This window comes from Schistocerca nitens, chromosome 2, assembly GCF_023898315.1.
Source record: "Schistocerca nitens isolate TAMUIC-IGC-003100 chromosome 2, iqSchNite1.1, whole genome shotgun sequence".
Classification (NCBI taxonomy): domain Eukaryota; kingdom Metazoa; phylum Arthropoda; class Insecta; order Orthoptera; family Acrididae; genus Schistocerca; species Schistocerca nitens.
The window spans coordinates 1,382,364-1,408,745 of NC_064615.1; the positions used below are offsets into that span (position 1 = coordinate 1,382,364).

The window sequence follows — 26,382 nt, forward strand, 5'->3', positions numbered from 1 at the left end:
CAAATCGACATGAAAGTCTGGCTAAAGATGTAATTTGGCAACATGAAAATGTTCGAATTCATTCTACAGGCGAAACAGTTGAAGCAATCAGCGACCTTCACTTTCATACTTTTTCACAGCAAGTGATTACCACATGTTTCGAACACTCAAAGAAGCGACAGGAGGAAAGAAATTTTGTTTCGATCAAAGGAAGCAACACGCGATGCACGAGTCGCTGTACCAACGACCACAAATATTTTATCGCAGAGGAATCTGTGCGCTTAATGTAAGCTAGAGGGAATGTGTTGAACGTAAGGGGGAAGAAAGACTGGGTTTAACGTCCGGTCGACATCGACGTCATTAGAGACGGAGCACAAGCTCGGATTTTGTCAAGGATGGGTAAGAAAATCGGCCGTGCCCTTTCAAAGGAACCATCGGGGCATTTGCCTGGAGCGATTTAGGGAAATCACGGAAAACCTAAATCTGGATGGCAGGACGCGGGTTCGAGCCATCGTCCTCCCGAGTGCGAGTCCAGTGTGCTCGTTACCGTCAGAGAGACAATGTCGAACAATGATACAGTTCCCTTCCACTTTGGTTCAGCAAAGGTTTTGCATTTGACTAAGCGCCGTATCTTAAAACCAGCGTGTATACAGTAAAACGACGCAAAGCAGTAAACATCAGAGATACTTTTTGTCAGAAATCACATCTGTGTAGGCGTAGATATTGGAGAGGACAACAGACAAGTTGACACTGCAGCTCAGAAATTGTATCCTGAATGAGGGATGACATCTATTGGAAATTACGCTGTGTATATCCGGTCTGATCAAAAGTGATCACCCCTACATGATACGGATTTGCCGCGGGGGGTAGCCGCGCGGTCTATGGCCGTCTTGCCACGGTCCGAGCGGCTGTCCCCGTCAGAGTTTCGAGTCCTCCCTGGGGCGTGTGTGTGTGTCGTCCACAGCGTAAGTTAAAGTTAGATTAAGTAGCGTGTAAGCTGAGGGACCGATGACCTCAGCAGTTTGGTCCCGTAAGATCTTTTACAAATACTGATTTGATCACTACATGTCACGCCAGGAGGTCTCGCCATTATTAAAGGAGACGAAGGGAATCGTGTTGTCAGTAGAGAAGCACTAACAGAAGAATGGGTCGGCAAAGAGAGCTCAGTGCCTTCGTATGTGGAGTATTCATTGGATGTAACTTGAGTAAAAAATCTTTTGGAACATTTCAACTATTCCGAATGTGCTAAAATGGACTGATGCTAATGTTATTGCGAAAGGGAAACCCAAAGGAACAACCACGGGTTCACCAAACCAGAAGACGCTTGAGCGCCGATGGGCAGGGACCAACCGAGCACTCCTGAGGGTGGCTGTAAAACGTCGCATGAAATAAGCAGGATGAATCACACTCATGGGTTTTATGCTATTTCACTCTTTCTCGGCGTATTACTCTCATGAATTCTTCTCGGGTTATCAGCCGAGTGGTGGCGTCGTCTTGTCTGAGTGTGTCAATGAGTTTCGTACCCATCATCTTCTGGCGAACACTTCGTATGTAGCGAACACTTCGTATGCAGCGAACACTTCGTATGCAGCGAACACTTCGTATGCAGAGAACACTTCGTATGCAGAGAACACTTCGTATGTAGCGAACACTTCGTATGCAGCGAACACTTCGTATGCAGCGAACACTTCGTATGCAGCGAACACTTCGTATGTAGCGAACACTTTGTATGCAGCGAACACTTCGTATGCAGCGAACACTTCGTATGTAGTGAACACTTCGTATGTAGCGAACACTCCGCCAGAAGATGATGGCTACGAAACTCATTGAAACACTGAGACGAGACGACGCCACCACTCGGCTGATAACCCGAGAAGAATTCATCACTCATGGGTTACAAAGTGCTTCCTTCTCATTTTGTCATGTATGATTGTACAAGTAATTTGATGCTGTTTAAGGTCGCGCTGTGTGATAGACTGTCATGTGTACGTAGTGTAAAGTCGTAGACTTTTGAACCACGGAAGAGAAAAAAGAATTTCTTTTCCATCTCATGGTTTTGCCTTTTGTTCCTGTGATGACGATCTGAGAGACCGGAAACAGTAGAGGATAAAGGTTTATTTGTACAACTGTTGATTACAAATACAGTTCTTTAAATGGTACCAGGAGTCTAACAAGCACAGTGACTGTGAATAGGAAGTTAAAAGGAATGGGTAGAATGTTCGAGCACCTCCTGATAGACCGCACAGATTTGTGGCCAATATTAAGCGATGCTTGAAATGATGTAAACAGCGATGGTAGTGGATTGCAGATGACCGGAAACGAGTGATATGGGATTAAGAATCACGCTGCACCTTGCGACAGTTCGATGGAAGGACTTAGGTTTGGCGGATGGCTGGAGAACGTTACCTGCCGTTGTGTGTAGCGAAGTACGGAGGAGGTGGTGTTACGACATGGCTATGGTCTCCGTGGTTTGAGTGTGTTCCCCCCATAACTGTTAACAAAACGGTGACTGGAAGACACTGTGTAGAGCATGCAGTAGAGGAACGATGATTGTATCAATACGACAGTGCACCTTATCATAAAGCAGGACTTGCGACGCAGTGCTTTGTGCACAACAACATTCCTGAGACGGACTAGACCGTCCAGACCAACGTTCCTACCACATCCCAGTGTCTCACCTTTGGGATCGGCGAGAACGTCGACTCCTCTCCAGACCCCACCGTCCAACATCGCTACCTTTTCCGGTTCCGGCTCTTGAGGAAGAACGAGTCGCCATTCCTCCACAGACACGTTGTTGGCCAGCCACTGTGGCCGAGCGGTTCTAACCGCTTGAGTCCGGAACCGCGCTGCTGCTACTGTCGCAGGTTCTAATCCTGCCTCGGTCATGGATGTGAGTGATGTCCTTAGGTTAGTTAGGTGTAAGTAGTTCTAACTCGAGGGGACTGATGACCTCAGATGTTAAGTCCCGTAGTGCTGAGAGCCACACCTTGTTGAAAGTCTACACAGGAGATTTCAAGTCGTTCTAAAGGCAAAGTGTGGGCATGCCCCATGTTAATTTCCACTAACACGTGTCCGCATACCTCTGATCAGATATCGTAACTACTTGGGCACCTGGTCTTTGCTATACAGACGCAGCTTCCAGTGAACTGTACAGTATTTTCTATCTTATGATTATGTTCTGTGTACGCATGCTTTTCCTGTACTCCAGACTGTACTGTGAGAGTAAGCTGCTGGTGAGCGAGACCTGACTGCTCGTTCCGTGGTCCACAGAGACGCTGCGCATGTACACCCCTGGCTCTGCCTCCGACCGCAAGTGCGTGAAGCCGTACCGGCTGCCCGCCACGGACAGCTGCCCGGACGGACTCCGGCTGGAGCCTGGAGACGGCGTGTGGATCCCGGCGCACGCCCTCCACCACGACGAGAAGTACTTCCCTGACCCCGAGCGCTTCGATCCGGAACGCTTCAGCCCGGAGAACAAGCACCTCATCAAGCCCTTCACCTACATCCCGTTCGGCGTTGGACCTCGTATTTGCATTGGTTAGCGATTTTCTGTTCCTGTTGATGTCTTCATCTTCTCCACACTTTCTTACACTACAGGCCATTAAAATTGTTATACCAACAAGAAATGCAGATGATGAACGGGTATTCATTGGAAAAAATATATTATACTAGAACTGACATGTGATTAAATTTTCACGCAATTTGGGTGCATAGATCCTGAGAAATCAGTACCCACAACAACCACCTCTGGCCGTAATAACGGCCTTGATACGCCTGCGCAAAGAGTCAAACAGAGTTTGGATGGCGTGTACAGGTACAGCTGCCCATGCGGTTTCAACAAATACCACGGTTCATCAAGAGTAGTGACTGGCGTATTGTGACGAGCCAGTTGCTCGGCCACCATTGACCAGACGTTTTCAGTTGGTGAGAGATCTGGAGAATGTGCTGGTCAGGGCAGCAGTCGAACATTCTCTGTATCCAGAAAGGCCCGTACAGGACCTGCAACATGCGGTCGTGCATTATCCTGCTGAAATGTAGGGTTTCGCAGGGATCGAATGAAGAGTAGAGCCACGGGACGTAACACATCTGAAATGTAACGTCCGCTGTTCAAAGTGCCGTCACTGCGAACAAGAGGTGACCGAGACGTGTAACCAATGGCACCCCATACCATCACGCCGGGTGATACGCCAGTATGGCGAGGACGAATACACGCTTCCAATGTGCGTTCACCGCGGTGTCGCGAAACACGGATGCGACTATCATGATGCTGTAAACAGAACCTGGATTCATCCGAAAAAATGACGTTTTGCCATTCGTGCACCCAGGTTCGTCGTTGAGTACACCATCGCAGGCGCTCCTGTGATGCAGCGTCAAGGGTAACTGCAGCCACGGTCTCCGAGCTGATAGTCCATGCTGCTGCAAATGTCGTCGAACTGTTCGTGCAGATGGTTGTTGTCTTGCAAACGTCCCCATCTGTCGATTCAGGGATCGAGACGTGGCTGCACGATCCGTTACAGCCATGCGGATAAGATGCCTGTCGTCTCGACTGCTAGTGATACGAGGCCGTTGGGATCCAGCACGGCGTTCCGTATTACCCTCCTGAACCCACCGATGCCATATTCTGCTAACAGTCATGGGATCTCGACCAATGCGAGCAGCAATGTCGTGATACGATAAACCGCAATCGTGATAGGCTACAATCCGAGTTTTATCAAAGTCGGAAACTTGATGGTGCGCATTTCTCCTCCTTACACGAGGCATCACAACAACGTTTCACCAGGCAACGTCGGTCAACTGGTGTTTGTGTATGAGAAATCGTTTGGAAACTTTGCTCATGTCAGCACGTTTTAGGTGTCGCCACCGGCGCCAACCTTGTGTGAATGCTCTGAAAAGCTAATCATTTGCATATCACAGCATCTTCTTCCTGTCGGTTAAATTTCACGTCTGTAGCACGTCATCTTCGTGGTGTAGCAATTTCAATGGCCAGTAGTGTATTTAACGTAATTAACCCGTCGATACAGATTTTCCACTGCACTGTTACTATTGATGCTTAAACGTTTAATGAAAGCTATTTACATAAATATTTTACGTGTATTTCACTCGTCATCTTCACTATTAAGTACTGTCTGGGACACTGGCAGCGTGAAAACCATCTACACTGTGTTTATTGCAGTTGCTACAGAATTGTTTAAAAACACACTGGCTGTCATTATGTGGCTGTACTCAATTTGGCGTTTGCGTGGATAGTATTTCGCGTGAGTCTCTGATTAAACGTTAAGTTATTTTGATCTTCGTTAAACTATAAATGTATTTTTAAGTTTAATTGCAAGTGCCTAGTCTCAGATATTGCTGTGTTATTTTCTCGGCTGACATTGACTGTAGCAGAACACAGATATTAAGCAGCATCTTTTGAGTCTCATGACAGTTGTGTGAGGGTACTGTGAGGCCAGCGCAGCGTACCACTTATTCGGTGTAGTCTTACAAATTTTTTTTTAATGACTCTGGTGGTAGTCTTCTCAGAAACTTTCGTCCGCTGTTACACTTTCTGTTAATTCGTGACCCCTTGAGAAATGAATACAGCCAGAGCAGCAGTAACAGTTAATTATACGCACTATAGGTCCTGCATTAGTTACGCATGATATAGAAACTTTCACAACGTAGACTAGCATGGAGAGCTGGTTCAAACAATTTTTTGGACTAGAGACAACAACAGGTTCTGCATTCAACGCTCATTTGGGCCTGTGTTTTTTATGTGTTTTATAAGAAGGGCATTTCAAAGGTCCTGCACACTGCTTATGCCCGACTGTTAAGGTGGCGTTATCGAGTTGAAATTCATCTCAGTTGTGAGCGACATTTTAGTTGTGACAGTCGTACATAGTGTTCAGCCAGAACATTATGAGGACCCAGTTAGTAGCCGGCATGTCCACCTTTGGCACGGACAACAGCGGCGACGCGTCGTGGCCTGGGAGCAGTGTGGCCTCGGTAGGTCGCCGGAGGGACCTTACCACCACATCTGCACACACGAGTCACGTCACTCCCGTCAATTCCGGTGTGGGCGGCGGTGACCTCTGACGCCACGGTCAGTCACGTCCCACATACGTTCGATCTAGTTCATACCTGGCGAGTTGGGTGAACTCACCACTGTGTTCCTCGAACCACTCGACCACACTCCTGGCCTCGTGAATGGAGGGATATCTTGTCGAAAAAAGCCACTGCTATCGGGAAACATGATCGTCATGAAGGACTGTACGTGGTCTGCAACCAGTGTACGACACTCCTTGGCCGTCACGGTGCCTCGCACGAGCTCCACTGCACCCACGGAGGCCCACGTGGACGTTCCCCAGCGCATAACGGAGTCGCCGCCAGCTTGTCTCTGTCCCGCAGTACAGTTGTCAAGAAGACGACGGATTCGCGCCCTTGCATCGACATGATGAAGAAGGTATCGGGGTTCATCACATCGCACAACGCTCCACCACTGTACCAAAGTCCAGTGCCAGTGGTCAGGTGTGCACTTCGGTCATAGTTGCCGATGTCCTGGTTTCAACTGTGACACACGCTTGCGTCTTCGGCTATGGAGGCCCATTGTTAGGAGTGTTCGGTGCCCTGTGTGTTCAGACACACCTATACTCTGCCCAGCATTAAAATCTGATGTTAGTACCGCTACAGTTCACCGCCTGTCCTGTTTTACCAGTCTGCCCAGCTTTCGACATCCAACATCCGTAATGAGGGGGATCGGCCAGCCCCCCACAAAATCCGGACGTGGTTTCTCCTTGGCTTCGTCACATGTTGAAGACACTCACCACAGCGCCCCTCCAACACCCTACAAGTCGTGCAGTTCCCGAAGTGTTCGTGCCGAGTCTCAGCGCCATCACAATCTGCCCTATGTCAGACTCAGGTAGAGCACGCGCCTTCCCCTTTCTACACACGGACAGCACGCTCACCGGTACTACATGCACAGTGCATGTGTGTGGCTGGCAGTCATTCCTCGCCAGGTGACGCTGCTGTCGCCTGGACAGGTTTATATCTTTGGCTGGCTCTGAGCACGATGGGACTTAACTCCTGAGGTCACCAGTCCCCTAGAACTTAGAACTACTTAAACCTAACCAACCTAAGGACATCACACACATCCATGCCCGAGGCAGGATTCGAACCTGCGACCGTAGCGGTTGCGCGGTTCCAGACTGTAGCGCCTAGAACCGCTCGGCCACTCCTGCCGGCTTCATATCATTATCAGGTCAGTGGTCGTAATGTTCTGTCTGATCGGGGTATGTGTTTACCGGTTTGCGTGGCTGTGTCGCGACTAATTCAGTTTTAAAATGGAAGCTGAAACCGAGTCAGAGCGAATTACACGTAGTGGGCAGCGTCCTACATCAAAATCGAGTACCTGCGTGTATAGAACCCAACGCAAATTCACAACGCTGTGAGAGGGGTGTCTGGGATAGTGTAGTGGGTCACGGTGATTTCCACGTTTCCGCGAAGGTCGGGTAAGCACTGAGGATAACTCAAGAAGTGGAAGGCAATCAGCTGCAACAGGCTACACCTCTGTGGTTATTGTTAATGACGCTTCCAGAGAGGATCGACGAAAGACACGCGAGGAAACTGTGTATGAGGTCAGAGTGGCTCAACCTTCAGTTTAAAGAATAACAACTGAACAGTTAAAGATGAGAGAAATTGCTGTCAGTTGGATTGCGCATGATTAGAGTGAAGAGAAGAAAGGATTTTGCAAAAGAATCGCAGAAGAATTGCTTCAACGTTATCGGGCAGAAGCAGAACAGTTCCTGAAAGTATTGTTGCTCTTGGTGAAATCTGGATACGAGGTCCTGAGCCACGACTCAAGTCCCAATCGTCAAAGTGGAAAAGTTCCCACTCTGCACGCTTGCAGCTGGTGTCCTGGTTTTTCGCGATAGTGCGAGAGCGCATATCGTCCTACCACTGAGGGAAACGCTCGACAAATATGGATAGTCAGTACTCCCCCACCCACCACACAATCCTGATATGAACCCATCAGAGTTTGATTTGTCTCCCAGATTGAAGCAACAACTTTGTCGAAACCGTTCTGGTACAACTGACGAAGCACGCAGTGTGGTTATCCGAGTAATGAGGCAGCTCAACAATGAAGATGGCCTATCCGGTGTACAGAGGTTGCCAAAACGTTGGGAAGCTGCCATAAGCAAGAATGGAAGGTATTTTGTGAAATAAATTATTTTCTTCGATTCCGTCTTACACTGTGCATAACTTCTGAGGCGACCCTCGCAGCAAGTTAATTAGCACCCTTTTTACGTGTAAACGTTCAACTATTGATACTCCCACAGCTGCTAGTTAACTTACCCCAAAGATCATAAGAAATCAGAGGGTTACCCCACACAGCAGGATCAAGTCAGCTGTACGTTTAGGACACCGTTGTTTATATTTGGGCGTTTCATTAAATAGCACAGCTAAACAAGCTATATGGGGAAAAAGCTCCCGAACACCGAAATGAACTTACCTTTTGTGACGTTAGGTTGTGGACGGAAGCGTGAAGCCGAAATTGGACGTCACGGTAGGATTTTTTACTCAATAATAACCAACCAGAAGAATTAAGATAAAACAGTGCATGATCGTACGGACCCACAAATCCGGACATTCCACGAGAGAGATTGCGCATGCGCGTAGCATCACAATTAGCGACGTTATTATGAAGAGGTTACTGCAGGAGGTCACTGATCCCAGTCGCAGCTGTGGTGTGTTAAATTAGCCGGTGCGTCCCGTCAAACTGTAAACTACACTGCTGGAATCAATCATGAGCAGTTGTTATAAATTGTTGCGGAGGAACAATGTTTGTTGTTGGCTGGGAAACGCCGTGTGATGCGTTCAGCTCCCTAACTGGAAAGGTTTCCTTCCGTTGTGTACGTTGGGACTAGTAAAGTTTGAGAACCCCGACTTATGCATATCTAGTACATTTGTGCGAAGCTTAAGACACCATCTCTCTTCCCAGTGCAGGAGAAAGTCAAGCTGTGAAAACGTCTTCCATAAGTAGCATTCCAACCTTTTACCTCCCAGTCTAGCGCCAACGTACACTTCCGCGTTAACAAGCTCTGTTACGGCGACAAGTCTCTTCTAAATACAATTCACCGAGAGACAATAGAATTCTGTCTTCTTTCTTCAGCTGCTGCTCGGAAGCCATTTCTAATAGCTACAGCTACGATCGGTTAATCATTTAGACAACTTCATCATGGTACGAAGAGATTCGAAAACAAGACATCGATTCCGAAAATGCAGTCGCATCCCAGATACAGCGTGTGCAACTAGCTGCTAATGATGACGGGATCTCTGCGCTTACTTCGGCCGAAACAGTTTATATTGATTTAATAATTTAGATGGCAGTGCCAATGATAACGTAACTGGAAGAGCCAAAACTGCTCACCGAATAACTGCAAAGAAAATAATTAATTTAGGCATATACGATCGTGTGTCTACAATGAACAAATACCGCTGTTTAGCTGCTGGTCACATAGCAGCGATTTAATTAATCTGAAAGTACCATACGTGTACACTACACAGAATGTCACAGAAACATGCGCATAAAGTGCACTATTTAAATAGCTAGAAAAAAGCCGTCTGTGACTCTATTCATACGTAGTATTATTCCTAACAATTTGGAAAGTAATAATACTGAAAATTAACTGAAATTACTTAAAATGGGCTGTAGTTACTGAGAAACATTTTTTCTCCACCGGACAATCAAAACTCGTCACAACAGATTAATGCTAACTGCACAGGACTGTTATTATTACAATTAAATCAATCTCAGTTATCCAAAAAGGGTTAAAACACTGCTCACGAAGCCAATACAAATACAGTAAGTCACAACTACCAGTAAAATGGTGAAATCAAAATTACGAAACGCGTCGTAATTAAGATTACTAGAGCTACTGAGATTCTCTCAGACAATTCAGCTATTGAACAAATCTTACACTTGCGGTACCTGAGGGGTGACATTATGTTTCGCAGGGATAAATAATAAACTGAAGTAATATTTGTAAATATTTGGGACAATAAAGGGAAATCAGAGACACCAAGTGCGAAATAAGTTTTAAGCGTTACAAATGGAGTGCGGTCCCGCAGTTTATTTATGACAATGAAACTGGATGTTAACGTAAAAAGACAGAAGAATTCGATCTTTAGAGGCAGAGTTTGTGACGAGAACTAGTAGAGTTACAGTATCAGTGACGAAACTAAACAATATGGGTTTAATTAAAAAACTTTCGCCAGCTTACACTTTTCCAATATATGACTCTTCATACTGAATATCCTCTATTAAGTGTAACGAATAACGATTAACTTCAGATCTTCAATTATATACCCGATCAAACTATTAGTTTGAAAACTGCATAGTTCCAGTACTAATTAATTTATGATCATGTCTCTTATAAATGGTACTAAGACTTCCAGCAGCGTAAAAATAAACAATATTAATTCAGATAATAATAAATAAGACTATCACAAAAACGATTATAATCAAAGTCTTATTCAAGAGAAACCTTAATTCCACTAAAACTGTCATATATGTACTGTTGATCTGAACTTCCTTTTTTAAATGCTAAATAGGAAATCACTTTCTAATGTTGTGCAAAATTATATTTGTTTGGTCGCAAACTGGTTTTCGCGTCTTACGTCATCTTCAGGCGATGATAATTACGTGCGACTTACACAGATATTATTCGCACAAAAGATACAAAAATGGCGTCTAATGTTTACATACGAAAACAATTTTTTTTTCTGTTTTGGTAACCTAAAATTAAATTACATTAACTGGAAAGGTAGAGGAACAAAATTCTTATGTTGAGATATATTTAACAGTTGATGTATTAATGGCTTGAATCTAGTATTTGTAACAGAAACTTAACAAACAGGAAAGAGTACATTGAGTCTGATCATTTAATATTATATTGTGTGTCATATGTTTGGTTTATTTGGTCGCGAATACGGTGTGTCATGTGTTTGGTTTATTCGGTCGCGAATACGTGGCACAGAATGCCAGCTTAATAGTAAGTGGTCAGACTCGGTTTCCTTTTTCCCATTTGTTAAATTAAGTTATAGATACTAGGTTCAAATTGTAAAAATTCGCCTTGTTTCTTATCCATTGTTAAATGCATGTCCATTTAAAAACTTTGTCCCCTCCACCTTTTTGTAGTAAATGTGATTATTTCTGTGTGACAATTGAAAAAGATTATGATGTTTTGCTTCGCAAACACTATGAGTCAATTTTGTAACTTTTGCACAATCAATTATGTGTTTAAGTCGCACATCATTTCTAACTGTTTTTGCGACATTCGGTTGTCACCTGAAGACGGTCTAAGAACCCGAAAGATGAATCGTTACAAAACAAATTTAATTTTGCAGAACATTAGGAAATGTTTTCACATTTAATATTATTAAATACTACTATCATGTTGTGCCAAGCACCAATGAAAAGTTTTCTTGAAAAAAAAAAAACAAAGAAAAGACCTCACATAGCTGCTTGTTATGAGAGAGACTCCCATCATCTGGCTGTGTTTGAGTTACCAAACAGACGTACCTGTACATGCGAAATAGCTGTCGTAAGTTAAAGGTACAGGCTCATACCATACTCGTCTTACCTACAACCAGCTGTTCGCGTCCCTGCATCCCATCCCATCCCATCACACTCCTGCCTCACCTTCTACAGCAGCCTCACTGACCAATTACGCTCCTCTTACAGCTCTACCCTAATTTCTGTTTTTCTGACTCATTTAGGTGTTGTTACTCCTAGCTATTTATATAATTCCTTTCATTTTGTTATTTTTTATCATAAAGAGAATAACGTTTGCCATTACTTGAAATGTAATGCTAAATGCAAAAATAGCCTCTAGAGGAATTTGTAGGGCTAATAAGTACTACAGACAGGAGGAAGCTATAAGTGTACTGCAAAATCTAACAGAACATTTGAAATAAGTTGTGGCTAATTTTGCGAAGTTTAATATAGAACTGAAATTTTTCTGTTGGTCAAATGCTTCTGCCCCAAGAAGATGGCTTTCATAAAAAAACTCAAATTTAACATTTCTGTGTTATGACATAATTAAAATGAGCGTTGTAATATATTAATACTTTTCTAATGGTAAGTCAATTCATTGCGTTGCATGTGAATAATGTGAACAGTTTGACTTCTTTGCACATGTCACACTGTTCTTCATGTCTTCATGGAATACGAGTGACGTCGTATAATATTAATAAACTACCTCAGTCGCAACTGAACTCTTTTCATTAACGCTACTGCGTTCAGGGTGCTTATGCCATCTTCAGGCATATACATTATGTTGCTTTATACCTCTGCCTAAAAATATAACAATCTGCTTACAAATATCTGAGTATTCAAATCCTAACTAAATGGACGCCACATTTTAACAGATGGACTTCCCATATGATGAGTATGCAGTTTTCATTACGATAATCAGTAATAATAGAAATGTCTACGAAAATACGTGCATTTATTCTGTGTGCTAAGTTTTACCTGTACGCAGCGCTGGCTATTCAGTTTACGTGTGTTTCTTCACTGGATAAACCATCCGTGTTCCAGCCCAGAGGTTCGCACTGCTGGAGTTGAAGGTGATGCTCATCTACCTGCTGTCCAAGTTTACTCTCCGCGTGGTCGACAAGACGCCGGTACCTCTGCAGATCAAGCCGAACAGCCTCATGCTGTCCATCAAAGGTGGCGCCTGGCTGGGAATCAGTCCCAGATTGTGAAGCATTAAAAAGTGATTGGAAGAGCCAAAGCTACCTGATATATACTCTGTGATTTGCACTTAAGCATAACTTAATTCACCCTTAGGTGCTACTGAATTACCGAGGTCCGCATAGACTCTGACTTCCCTGACGATGATAGTGTATCTTGATGGCATGGACTCCGCAAAAAACAAAAGCTTGCAGCAGAAGGTAGATAGTGCCACTGAGGTGACTGGTCTCTCAGATTACGCTTTTTCAAGTCTGTAGAGTGTGAGACACCAATTACGTAGCGTCCTACGATTTAATACGTTCTATTCCTGAGGGGTAGGGGGATGAGCTTGTGGCAAACATCATCTACCAACACGTCTGTGTATAATTTATGTGTTACCGCCGGTATCAGATGAGCTACGAGTTCCAATACTTCCAACACACCACACCCAGTGCAAATAGAACCAGTTCACACGAACTCAGCAGCTTTTAGCTACTCAGTAACCGAACTCCACAACTGTTCCAAAACCGGCCATACCGCTAGTACACGAACGTCGCAACCGGCAGCAGATTTTCGATTTTCTCTTGGTCACTCCCCGAACCACTTCACTGAGACATGTTGTGGGTATGTAACAACGTTAAGCTAGTAAATAATACTACATTATCATCACAAAATTGAGAAGAAAGTACTTTTTGTCATGAATATCCTAAACAGCAAAAGGAAGTTGAAAAAGCTTCCAGAGGAAGTAACTTCTACAAGTGTTTCACTATTATGGGTGCAAACGACAGGGGTGCGTAGAGAACTATGATATCAGTAAATAATTCCAATAAATATAGGTCCGGAAACGAACTATTTCCCCGGTACAACTTACACGACCGAGTACATGAATACCTGAGTCCCTCAGGATCCAAGCAGCATATACATACACGAGGGCAAACACATTGCAATTGTTTGACATGACCACCGTTCATGTGAAAACAAGCTTGAGCACGTCTCCTCATCGATGCCCATACAGGTTAAAAAGTCCCAGGCATATCCCGAATACTTTGACAACCATCCCCTAGCTCATCAACACTATCAGCAGGGCTAAAATACACCAAAGCTTATAAGTATAGACCACATAAAATTGTACACGTAGACTTAGATGTTTACAGTGTTGTAACATTGAGATGACTGCACTTGTACAACATCGTATCGGGAAAAGAACTGGTATCGGAACCTGTGTTTACTAGGATTATTTGCTTGTTTCAATCTTCTCCATGCGCCCCTTTGGTTTGTACAGTGGAACACCCTGTATAACAACGAGCTTCAAGTATAATAACGAGCTTATATTCGGAAGGTATGTTTAAGCTAAGGATAGCATTTAAATTATGTAAGAGCCATATTTCAGTTTGCGCAGACTGCCCATTTCGTCATTGCTGAGCTCTGTTCTGAATGAATACCTGTCTTTCTCTGATATGGCACGGGACCGGAGCCGACAAAATTTAGTGTACTGTACGAGTCTCTTTGTACTCTTCTCAAATTTCTCACAAAAATCTGTGTGTTAGAGTGAAACGATTCAAGCAAACAGTTAAAACAAGAATGAAAACTCTCTCTGTCATCTGTACTTCTCCAAAGTGCAGACGACTCGTCTGCCCAAACACACAAACGCGCTCTTCTACCTGAAGAAGGTACGCTATTCGGGTATAGGGTTAATGAATTCTCTCTTGACCTTTTATGTATTGCGTAGTTCCTGTGTGCCCAATACAGCTGGAACTCCAGCGACAAACAATTGGTTTTCGACGTTCTGTTTGCTGCTGTCGACATGTGGCAACTGTGAAGCGTGGATAACATAGGTACTATTGGGGAACGGTAGCGTACGTAGTTCGTGGAGAGGAGATGATGCGTAGTAGAGTTTCATATACGCTGTTGCCATGGAACAAAGAATCGGCGGCTGGTGTGCGGTACAGCAACTGCTCCACTTGCTGTTAGCGATTTTGTGTAGCCTACGATGACTTCTGACAATTACGCGTTACAATAACAGATGAGACTGTGGTGGTGGATTGATCTGAGTCCAAGTTTTCGCGGTAGACTTTTGATATGAGGGCACACGAAATACGATTGCTTGAACGACATTAGGAACTGAGAGGTCTGTGGCTATCAGAGGAAGAAGTGACACAGCTCACTGTCGTACAACGCATTAAAGTAGATTTGTAAAGACTATTGAGTTTCTCAAAACGCACATTCTCCCGTGGCATTACCTTGTGCCGCCTCTGTTAGGCAAAAGACAACGTCGCTGTGACCCAACGCACAATGCTACTTCCTACTGCCCTCCCAGCGTTTAAAGCTGAAAATAGGGAGAACCATAAGTAACAAGCTTCTGTATCCCGCACAACACTCGAGCATTTGATTTGTTGTTGCAAAACGAGTAAGAGTGTAGTTTTAGTTAACACTGCTCTAAGGATAGATTAACTTAAAAGCATTATTTTTGGTAATAAATTATTTTTCTAACAATGTCTCAAAGACAGCTGATTTAATGTGTGTGTTACAGCTATGATGAAATGTAATGTATTCTATTATTTATCAATAAAATACACATTGTCTTACGCCAATGAATTTCTTCCTCGCTCTTAGGTAGAACAGTTCACTATTTAAGAATTACAAACGAAAAACAATACACATTTGAATTTTTAAGCAAGAAACAGGTACCTTTTAATTTTTTTTTTAATTTTTCAGTATTTCGCGTTGGTTGATTTTTATGAGTTCATACGATTGACAATAGAATAGTAACAAGCTAATTCCTTGTGAAGCTTTTTATTTATTTTTTTAACTCATCTCCTATACTTGTCCTATTGAGCTACCATCCCACAGGTGTAATCACGATATTGCTCGAAGGATATGAGCAACATTCATTTTTTTAAGTTGTGCCGGAACATGTTATATCGAAAGCCAAGAAAGGAAAGAAAATTATCTCTGCTTACAAGGAACACCTTGAGTGCGAGGACGCTAGTCCAGTCTTCATTAAGGCTCATTTGAAAGCGTTGTGTTAACAGTTATGACAGGAAAAATATTAGGTGCTAATGACACAACAGGGCGACAGAAAATGAGTGTCCGGGAGGTGCAGAGATCAACCTTCTACGGGATTTATGTATTAAATTTCACAAAATTGACATCATCGACAGTCAAGAAATGCTAAAAACAAACTACTAACTTGACCCATGAAAACGGAATGAAAAGTGACGCGCCAACGTGAATCACAAAGGTTCGCACCAGCAAGATCTCCTTGGGCGTTACAAACGATGCACGACTTTCACCCACGTATCCACTCTTAAAGGCTGCACGTACAATCGTATTGGTGTAGCGGAGTAGTGGGGACAGATGTAGTGTGATAGCGTGCAACAGAATGCGAAACGGTCTGCCGTGGAGCTTATCGTGAAACCAGCTCCACACAGTACGATAATACCCAGAATGAGATTTTCACTCTGCAGCGGAGCGTGCGATGATATGAAACTTCCTGGCAGATTAAAACTGTGTGCCGGACCGAGACTCGAACTCGGGACATTTGCCTTTCGCGGGCAAGTGCTCTACCATCTGAGCTACTCAAGCACGACTCACGTCCCGTCCTCACAGCTTTACTTACCCCCGAGGTCGAGTCTCGGTCCGGCACACAGTTTTAATCTGCCAGGAAGTTTCAGTACGATAATATGTTTTATAGGCACGAAAAAAAAGCTTATATATATATATATATATATATATATATATATATATATATATATATATATTAAAAGAAATACTTAATGGTAACAAGTTTCGTATATTATAGGTGTAAGCTCCCAAGATAAGTGTTTACTTTTCTGGGAACAAAGGTAGAAGTTAATAGATTGAGCCGTTTTTATTTTATGCCAGTGAAGTTTTGGAACAACATTTCTCGATAAATCCTGTTTAAAGTTCATGAAAAACTTTTATATGTATTATTAGTTCAATTTGAATAAAAAGTACATCTTATTTTATATTTCTGATGGTGCTGAACACAAATCTGAAGTCAAATTTCAAAATTCAAAATGGCTAATCCAGTACTGCGGACCAAAAGTTATGTTTTAACAGTTTTGACCAAAATATAATTTAAAAAGTGTTTTTAATGCTTACACTTAGTCTGCAACTCCAGGACTTTCCTAACTAATTGTTCAAATGGTTCAAATGGCTCTGAGCACTATGGAACTTAACATCTGAGGTCATCAGTCCCCTAGAACTTAGAACTACTTGAACCTAACTAACCTAAGGACATTACACACATCCATGCCCGAGGCAGGATTCGTACCTGCGATGGTAACGGTCGGGCGGTTCCGGACTGAAGCCCCTAGAACCTCTCGGCCACAGCGGCGGGCTGCAGGATACACTTCAAAGCTTCTGTGCTTGCTGAATTCACAGTATTGGGCAGATCAACGGTTACCGGTTGATTGAGGACACTCCGCCGCGGCACTATCAAATGATCAAATTTACTTAACTTGAGCCAACACGATGTGGCTCTTAGAGGCCCCAGATTGCGATCCAACCTACACGTCGTGCGGCGACTGAAATGACGTCCCAGCAGAAAGAAAACACGTCTGTGCTCCGCGTCCAGGAAACAGGAATGCGTCTTCCGTTGCCCAGACTACCCTGCCAACACACACGAGAAGGGAACAACAATCAGCCCAAATAAGGCTACACACGAGAATGCTTGAGATGCATGGAATATTAACACATTGTGGAAGCGACTACCATCAAGTCACAAGCTTAACACTCCTCCAAATGACGTGAATATTACAAGGCGAAATATCACTGCCTGCTAACGCAATGACTTGGTTATACTCATCTATAAAATGTGTCTTGTCTTCGACACAATGTTACAATTTTTATTTCATCAGCTTTGTTTATAACAGAGAATTCTCGTACTCTTGCACGGAATATGGACTGGAACAACAAATTACCATCAGTAACACTGAGCGATGACCATACACACAATCACTCGTAGGCGCGTTAATGTAACAGGTCCAATTCCACATTAATACAGACGTGGCCTTACAATAACAAGTGCCAAATAAAAAAACCACCTAACTCCATTCAGATGTGAACGAGTCTGCTGACAGTTGTAAAAGGAAGACGTTTTGTCATGATGAGCAGAATGACGTGGGATAATCGCACCTGTAGCTGTTGGCTTCCTACAAATTGCAAATTTGTGATTCCATTATTATTCATCAACGTAATATCCGGCAAAATTAATTTTCTCTTTACTTCACTTTCATATGTAAACTGTATATTGGGATGTAGCGTGTTGAACACCTCAAAAATTTTCATTCACCCCTCATTCTCTTCATCAAATAAAAACAATGTATCACCAACATATCGATAATGGTGTATGCTTAAACCATTTAACTTCTGCTGCTGTATAAAAAATTTTTCTTCCAAATGATAGACAAACATATTAGCTAGCGTTCACGACAGACAACACCCGATTGCTAACCCATCATGCTGCTTGAAAAACTCTCCCCTAAATGATAAGTAATTATATTCCAGAACTAGCTCTAACACTTATAAAAAATCATCAGTCTCACCTATGGACATACGTCTGCCCTTAATAAAATTCAGTCGTACATGAGAAAAGACTTCATTTACAGCAACATATGTGTACAAATTTATAATCTCTAGCGACATCCATATATAATTATCAGGTATCTCAATATCCTTAGTTTTTCCAACCAGCTCATATGTGTTCTTTACAGAGAATTGTCACTCAAACACACAGTTAGTGACCAAAATCTCATTTAACTTACTGCACTGTCTATAAGCAGGACTGCCTATATAAATAACGATGGGCCTCATTGGGGCATTCGGTTTCTGAATCTTTCGCTGTGCCCGTAAACAGGGAGCATGTGTATTCATTACTTCGAGGGACCTGCAGGCTTTGTCATCAAATGAGAAAGAAGTCTCGCTAATAGCATTTTTGACTTGTTTAACAAACTGTTTAGTGGGGTCATGGTCTAGTTGTGAAATACTATTATCTTCAAAAAACTTCACTATATTCAGCGATACTTAATATTACCAAGGTATTAACCTTATCAGCTTTCACACTTCGTTATTGATGCTCTTTCAGTTTAGAATTAATAATACAAATTAACTGTACATCGTTATTTGCCTAACCCTTACTCATTTTCTTATTCGTAGCCATTCATCAGTTAACTGACTCTACAACTCTAGTGGTAATGAAGTCATGCTGCGCCTTATCAACCTTACAAAACTTGGGAGTACTATTAATCTCTACTAATTTCTACTAACATTAATTTAATGTTTTTATTCCGCACCACTCTGTTCACAGCGTATGTAGTAATTTTAATTCTTCATTATTGAAAAAATATCAGTCCTGTTATCTACCCTGTCACAGAATACATGACTACTGTATGTATACTCTGTCCTATGTACCATAAGTCGCCTACGTTTTAATATACAGATCTTTCCGTGATTGCTAACAACAGTTTGCAACTTATTATCTACTACCTTACTGATGTAACGCATTGTCCTGTCAAGCTGCTTCGGATTTCACGTCTCACAAAGTTGTAGGCGATCTAAATAAATCTGTTATGAAAGGCAGTCATGTTTCTCATATAACTTCTTAAGCTCAGGTTATACCCACAACCTCTCACTAGTCTGCTTTACTTTCTGTCTGATGCTGTTATCTCCACTTATTCTCACTTGGGCGTAGTTGGGAGTGACGCCTACGGAGACACGCCTCTTGTTGAAGTTGATGGCTGCTGCTATCTTCATTAGCTTGATCCTGTTGCTAATAAATCTGCAGGGCTGTCCCATTACCTGTGAAGGCACGTCAAGTTTTTGTATGTCCATCCTTCTGTCAGGAGGTCTTTGAGACGATGTCCGTTTAATATGATGAGAAAATAAAACGCCTACAGCCGTCCTTGTGATTTTATTTATTTTGTTACAGCCAGCTTCGGCGCTTCAGTGAGCCATCTTCAGGCCTGTATGCATAAAACAGTATCGATAGCATTATCAACTTATCAATCAAGCAACACAAAAACAGATTAAAAACAGAATGAGAAACAGGAACAAGACTCTACAAGTGAATTCACAGCAAACATTTGATAGAACGAACAGATACGTCTATTGTCACATACCTAAAGTATTGTTGTTTTTGTGGTCTTCAGTCCTAAGACTGGTTTGAAGCAACTCTCCATGCTACTCTATCCTGTGCAAGCTTCTTCATCTCCCAGTACGTACTGCAACCTACATCCTTCTGAATCTGCTTAGTGTATTCATCTCTTGGTCTCCCTCTACGATTTTTACCCTCCAAGGTGCCCTCCAATACTAAATTGGTGGTCCCTTGATACCTCAGAACATGTCCTACCAACCGATCCCTTCTTCTTGTCAAATTGTGCCACAAACTTCTCTTCTCACCATTTCTATTCAATACCTCCTCATTAGTTACGTGATCTACACATCTAATCTTCAGCATTCTTCTGTAGCACCACGTTTCGAAAGCTTCTATTCTCTTCTTGTCCAAACTATTTATCGTCCATGTTTCACTTCCATACATGACTACACTCCATACAAATACTTTCAGAAACGACTTCCTGACAATTCCATACTCGATGTTAACAAATTTCTCTTCTTCAGAAACGCTTTCCTTGCCATTACCAGTCTACATTTCATATCCTCTCTACTTCGACCATCATCAGTTATTTTGTTCCCCAAATAACAAAACTCCTTTACTACTTTAAGTGTCTCATTTCCTGATCTAATTCCCTCAGCATGACACGAGTTAACTCGACTACATTCCATTATCCTCGTTTTGCTTTTGTTGATGTTCATCTTATATCCTCCTTTCAAGACACTGTCCATTCCGTTCATCTACTCCTCCAAGTCCTTTGCTGTCTCTGACAGAATTACAATGTCATCGGCGAACCTTAAAGTTTTTATTTCTTCTCCATGGATTTTAATACTTACTTTAACACTTACCTAAAGTGTACAATACTGAATTTCGACTCAATACACTGTACAATTATGTTATTTATTAATAACTTCTTTAAATAACTATTCCATGATTTTGTATTGGCCAGTCGCACATACATTAGCTGCACCACCCTGGATTAACCTACTGAAAGACAGAACAACTGCAGAAGATGATAAATGAATAAAGCAGCGAATACCTCAGAAACAAGTAAAGGGAAGGAACATGACCTGTGTGTCATGTCAAAAAATAAAACACGCTGTTGAACACAGTTCAGGGGCATTCTTTTGCAATACTCACACAATGAAAGTCTAAGACGTGTCAGGAGACCGAATATAAGACCAACCTCAGGTCATATGTAGAACATATGAAAATCACCCACAAGAACCTGTTTATGACGAAAAACGTTCATGTGCGAATGCATCTACATACCTTGTACTGCTATGAAACAATCACACACAGGGACACTAAGTAGCCTGCAAGGATACAGTGCATCATAAAGGAGACTCAACAATATATATATACATACATATCATTTGTCATGTAAATTCAAGATCATGTAGAAACCCGTTCAAGGAACTTTTTATTGTAACCAGTGCTTCTCAGTATATTTATTCCTCAATGAAATTTGTTGTAAGTAGTATATCTCTATTTCCAATCGATAGCTCAAACATAGTAGCCTATTAATACTAGGAATAAGGACAACCTTCACTAATACCTAAAATCACTTATCTTGGTCCAAAAAGAGGGTCCAATATTCAGGAACACACATCTTCAATAAACGGCCGGCACCCATTAAAAACTTGGTTTGAGATAAAGCACGGTTTAAACAGAGTTTGAAAGACTTTTTGATAGGCAACTCCTTCAACTCTATAGATGAATTTCTGAACAGAGTCTGTTAAGCCAGCTTAAGTAAAAATGTCTGTTAGTATCCAGTGTTGACAGCAATTGCTCACAAGTCAACATTAGGTATTTTGTGTATTATAAATTTATTCATTGTGCATAAGAATGTTTCATTCTGAGAGCGTGTTTATTCTGTAAATATTAGTTGTTCCAATTACCGCATTGCATTCACCTACCTCGAAAATCTGCCAAATGGTCAGGGTAGTAAATATTATATTCAAATGTTTTGTGGTTTTATTTTATACTGTCTGACATGTTGCACACCTACGACAGTTATCTCATTTTTTGGGTCCATGGAACGAAAACAATCTAATCTAAACATGAAATATCAGAAAAGCTTTCTGGCTGGCACACAAAGTACTCATACGTGTTACACACAAGTGACCACAAAGAAATTAATGAGATGTAAAATAACATAGTTATGAATACCTGTACCGTAACCAGTACACACCAAGGTCTTTGGATCACATTAAAACCAAAAGCCATTACATCCATGAAATCACAATTTCAAACGAAAGTACCAGTCACACAAATCGTGTAAAGGTCAAGTCACATTATTAACTGACCTGTGAGGCGGCCACACAGAATGCCAGTTGTTAAATCGTAAGTAATTGCAATACGTCTGTCAAATGTAAAACTGTGAACGCGTGACAGCAATCTATAACTTGACAGTACATACACTATTACAACAAAAACCCTGGCAATTTAACGAGTCGTATCTAGCGGAACTTAAGTTTGGGTAATGTAAATCCACGTATAATACAAGACAGGTACATAGACACTAAATGTGAAATGTGTCACATGTGACTAAAATAATTGTATGATAAGAGAAGGAGGCATTTAAAGATATCTAGGTACAGTTCTAGGGCTAACATACACAGTTCTACCACCAGACGCCCAACTAGAGGCCAATGGCAGCAACGTTCACATCATCTAGCTTCCTGACCAGCAACCCACTCGAAAAGTACTTGTTTACAGGAAACACAAGTAAACACGCAAAAATAAAATGAAATTTAAATTGTATATACTTACGAGTAAATGTACTGTAACCAGTCCACACCCTGTTCTTTGTCCCACATCGAAACTAAAAACCATCATAGCGATGCAATCAAGTTTGCAAATGAGCCATACAACCCTTACGTACCGTCTCACAGGAAACCAATTTATCACTTGACCAGTGAGGAATCCACACAACATGCCAATAATTAAACCTAATAAAATCACAAGGACGTCTGTAGGCGTTATATTTTCTCACAAAGGTTGTAGGCAGCGTGCGCTGTTCTTCCCGCGACTCACCGCTGTCAGTCTTTAATCGAGTCGGCAAAGCCTGTCCCCGACCGATTTAACCACTCGCGGCTTCTGGAGACCCGAACCGGACAGCAGGAGTCCCCCAAAACCAGCCAACCAACTTGCCAGCCTCGTGCCATCCAGCAACTGTCAGTCCCAGGGCCGTCCAAAGACAAACAACACACGCCTCGATCTAAGACCCTGACTCGCGGTATACGACCAGGATCGATACTGAAAGCGCAAGTAGTTAGTGGCGCCAGCGGTGCTTCGTGCCGCCAAAGGTAAAGCCGCCACGGGTCATATACCACTGAAAAAATACAATAGAATAAAAATCGAATTTGGACCATTTTGAATGAGAACGTGACCTTAAGGCGTTGATGTTAGTTGAACTTGATACAACTCTCCTGGAACCTTTAATTTCCAGTGTTCCCTTGATATGCATTTTCTCTTTAAATCAAGAATGATTGGAGTTGGAAACAAATTCCTTACGGAACGATGGGAAAGTTTGTTTATCCCGTCTGCATATTTTCGTGCCGATTTCGCAGTTTGCCGTGCATTGTCAAGTTGACGTTTTGTTTGAAATTTCGTTATTTTACGTCTTCCAATTCTGTAGCATTGTTTGAAGTTACGCAACTGTCCACTGCTTCCCTTGAAATTACTATAATCTTTGTCGTACGCAATTCGATGTGCATAACGTAGTAGCTAACTACCACGTTCTGCCTGCAAACTGTACCGAACACGCTTAAACGTGCAAACACCAGTTTTTGTAAAAAGTGGGCCTTGGCCTCCTTTGAATATCCCTAGTTTGTCTTATGCACTACACGGTCATATTGCTGCAGTTTTGTTTTGTTTTTATAGTATGCTGTGGATGATCTTAGTACCTGTTCCTTTGACAACCACTGTCCTTTACTACGTTCTACTGGAGACGGGATTTGCGGCTCCAGTTTCAACAGCACTTTGACTTGTTAAGCACGTATTGTCATCGTTTTACTCCTCATGTACATTGTCCACACTGTCGACGTATAGGATACCACACATTCCACTGACTCATTTGTAGAAACGTTATTACTTTATCTGTCACTTCTTTATCACTCTGTAAAGTTCCTTTTGTTCCTTTCAGACGAAATGTCAACATCGGCAACTGTTGTTTCAGATACAATGCAGTGTCTGCTTTGTTTATCTTTTACATTGTCGTGCTTCGTATCAACACCAGTGGCACTGCAGCGCTGTCGCCACTTACTCGTCGGCTAAACAGTTCAGCTGCGCTCCGTAGCCTGGATACCTCCAGTCCCTCCGCCTGTTACCGTTAGCAGCCAAAATTGTGGCTGCATGGCAGACAATGTGTGGGGCATTGAATGCCGTGAACGTCATTGGCCTTTTGTGACCTCGCACTCAAGGGGTTCCTTATTGGTGTAGGTGAATATTCGAAATCTGGTGAAGGCATGCCGTATGCTGTAAGTCAGTACAATCCTGATTCCAAATCAGCAGTTTCTAGTCATCCACTGCCTACATCAAGCGTCACTTTAAAGAGGGGCTAAGAGGCGCTGCTCGGCCATTCTACCACATTCTTTTTAACTCCCTGCTCACCGGTCATTGCGCTAGTTGGTTTGCCGGTAGCGCTCTGGAACTCACAAGTGGCACTCCGCTGATCTCATGCGATTTTCTACAACCACCCACCACAATCCCCGGTGGTTCCTGTCCACCTGCACATCCTGGCCTCGATCTAGCTGCGGTTTTTCCTTCGCGTTTCACCTCACAGTGATATGACCAACAGTTGATGGAGCCAGCCTTAGAAGGACTGAAACGACCCGGGTGGATCTGTTACTCACGTGGCATCCAATGACTTGTCCACCTTCGAAAGCACTGATATTTTCTGACAGGCCCATTCTATTATTAGGCTTCTGTACTGCGAACAAAATACCTCCTGTCTCCTTTACACTGGCGAGTCCAGTTCCGCGTGACATCTGGTGGTCGATTCTGCCTTCCATAGGGATTTCGAATGCTTCTGATCAAATAATTTATGTACGTGTAGAATTTACCCATTACTATTAATGAGGAAAGTGCGCTCCAGCCCCAAAGCGGTCAGTTCATCAGTGCATCATATATGCATTCGGCCAAACTAATGCATTATCCGTACATGAATCATTAAACGTTTTAGGATTTCAGATTGAACCTTTCTCCTCGCAGTGGAATATGTACTGCATGAACCTCACTGACTGTTGCCATCTGAATTCTAATTGGCTGTTATGACCTGGATTCGAAACTTGAACATTACTTTTCTCAGCAAATTTCGAGCTGTTTGTAGTACCCCATGAACAGCCTCAGAGCTACACTTACTTTTGCTATTACAGAGATTCTCTTGTATATATGGCTGCATTAAATTCCTGACAGCAAAAGGAAGAATGATGTGACCGCTATCTTCCTATTGGTTCCAGATCGTTAATTCTATAAAATGGCTTTTACTTCATAGATAACTCTTAAATTATTTCTTAAGTCCTTTCCTGCCCTATCAGTAGTGCCACGGTTGATAGTTCAACGAAGCGTGCAGAGAAGGCTCTGTGTAGTTGGCAACGGATTGCACAAGTACAGGAAGATTAGAGCCTTCCGTCATCTGCTGAATTGATTACAGATAGCTCAGGTGGAACATCTATCTTCTTGCAAGGGATTCATCTAGTTAGTAGCTTTTACTGACAATGAGAACGCATCCTTCACGACAGTTAAGCATTGCTGATTTCACTAGTGACAATGCTTGCTATGTAATTCTTCTCGTCTTCTTTCTGCGAGCTTTCTGTACAGTGTGGCGTCTCTCGCATCGAAATTTTCATATCTTGTCCGCCTGCTTAGCTGAGTGGTAACGCGTTTGCTTCTCATGCAGAAGGCCCAGGTTCGATTCCCGTCCGACTTGGAGATTTTTCTCCGCTCGTGGCCGATCATCATTTCATCATCACCAAAGTGCAAGTCGCCCAATGGGGCCTCACCTGGAACAAGACTCGTAACTCGCCGACGAACTTCCCCAGCTAGGGACTCCAGACCATAAATGCCACAATTTTTTTCATCTCTTTCTGTCTTGCAGATTTATGAGCATGGGTTATAGTATGTTAACTCCTGTTCCAGTACCCATGAGCACACAAAATAAACGGACAGAATTACAGGAGCCCCATTCTACAACACACGAAAGACAGATGAACAACTAAATTTTTTATACCCTATACACACACGGAAAACACCAAATTAAGCTTCAGGAACCACTTGTCCACACATGGTGCAATAAGGTACAATAAATAAACTACCACGTCGCACAAGTGACGTAAATTGCATACAGCTTTACCATTTAGAGTCCGCAGCTCGTGGTTGTGCGGTAGCGTTCTCGCTTCCCGCGCCCGGGTTCCCGGGTTCGATTCCCGGCGGGGTCTGGGATTTTCTCTGCCTCGTGATGACTGGGTGTTGTGTGCTGTCCTTAGGTTAGTTAGGTTTAAGTAGTTCTAAGTTCTAGGGGACTGATGACCACAGATGTTAAGTCCCATAGTGC

At 42.7% G+C, this 26,382-nt stretch overlaps 1 protein-coding gene across 1 annotated transcript in view; it reads left to right on the forward strand.

The window, feature by feature from the left end:
• The window catches only part of LOC126237538 (uncharacterized), a 219,592-nt gene extending 204,331 nt beyond the window's left edge, over nt 1–15,261 (forward strand). The window contains exons 15-16 of the mRNA XM_049947724.1: nt 3,250–3,516; nt 12,554–15,261. Coding sequence (XP_049803681.1) covers nt 3,250–3,516; nt 12,554–12,720 — 434 coding nt within the window. The 3' untranslated portion in view covers nt 12,721–15,261. The remainder of the gene's footprint in view (nt 1–3,249; nt 3,517–12,553) is intronic.
• Nucleotides 15,262–26,382: the final 11,121 nt, after the last annotated feature.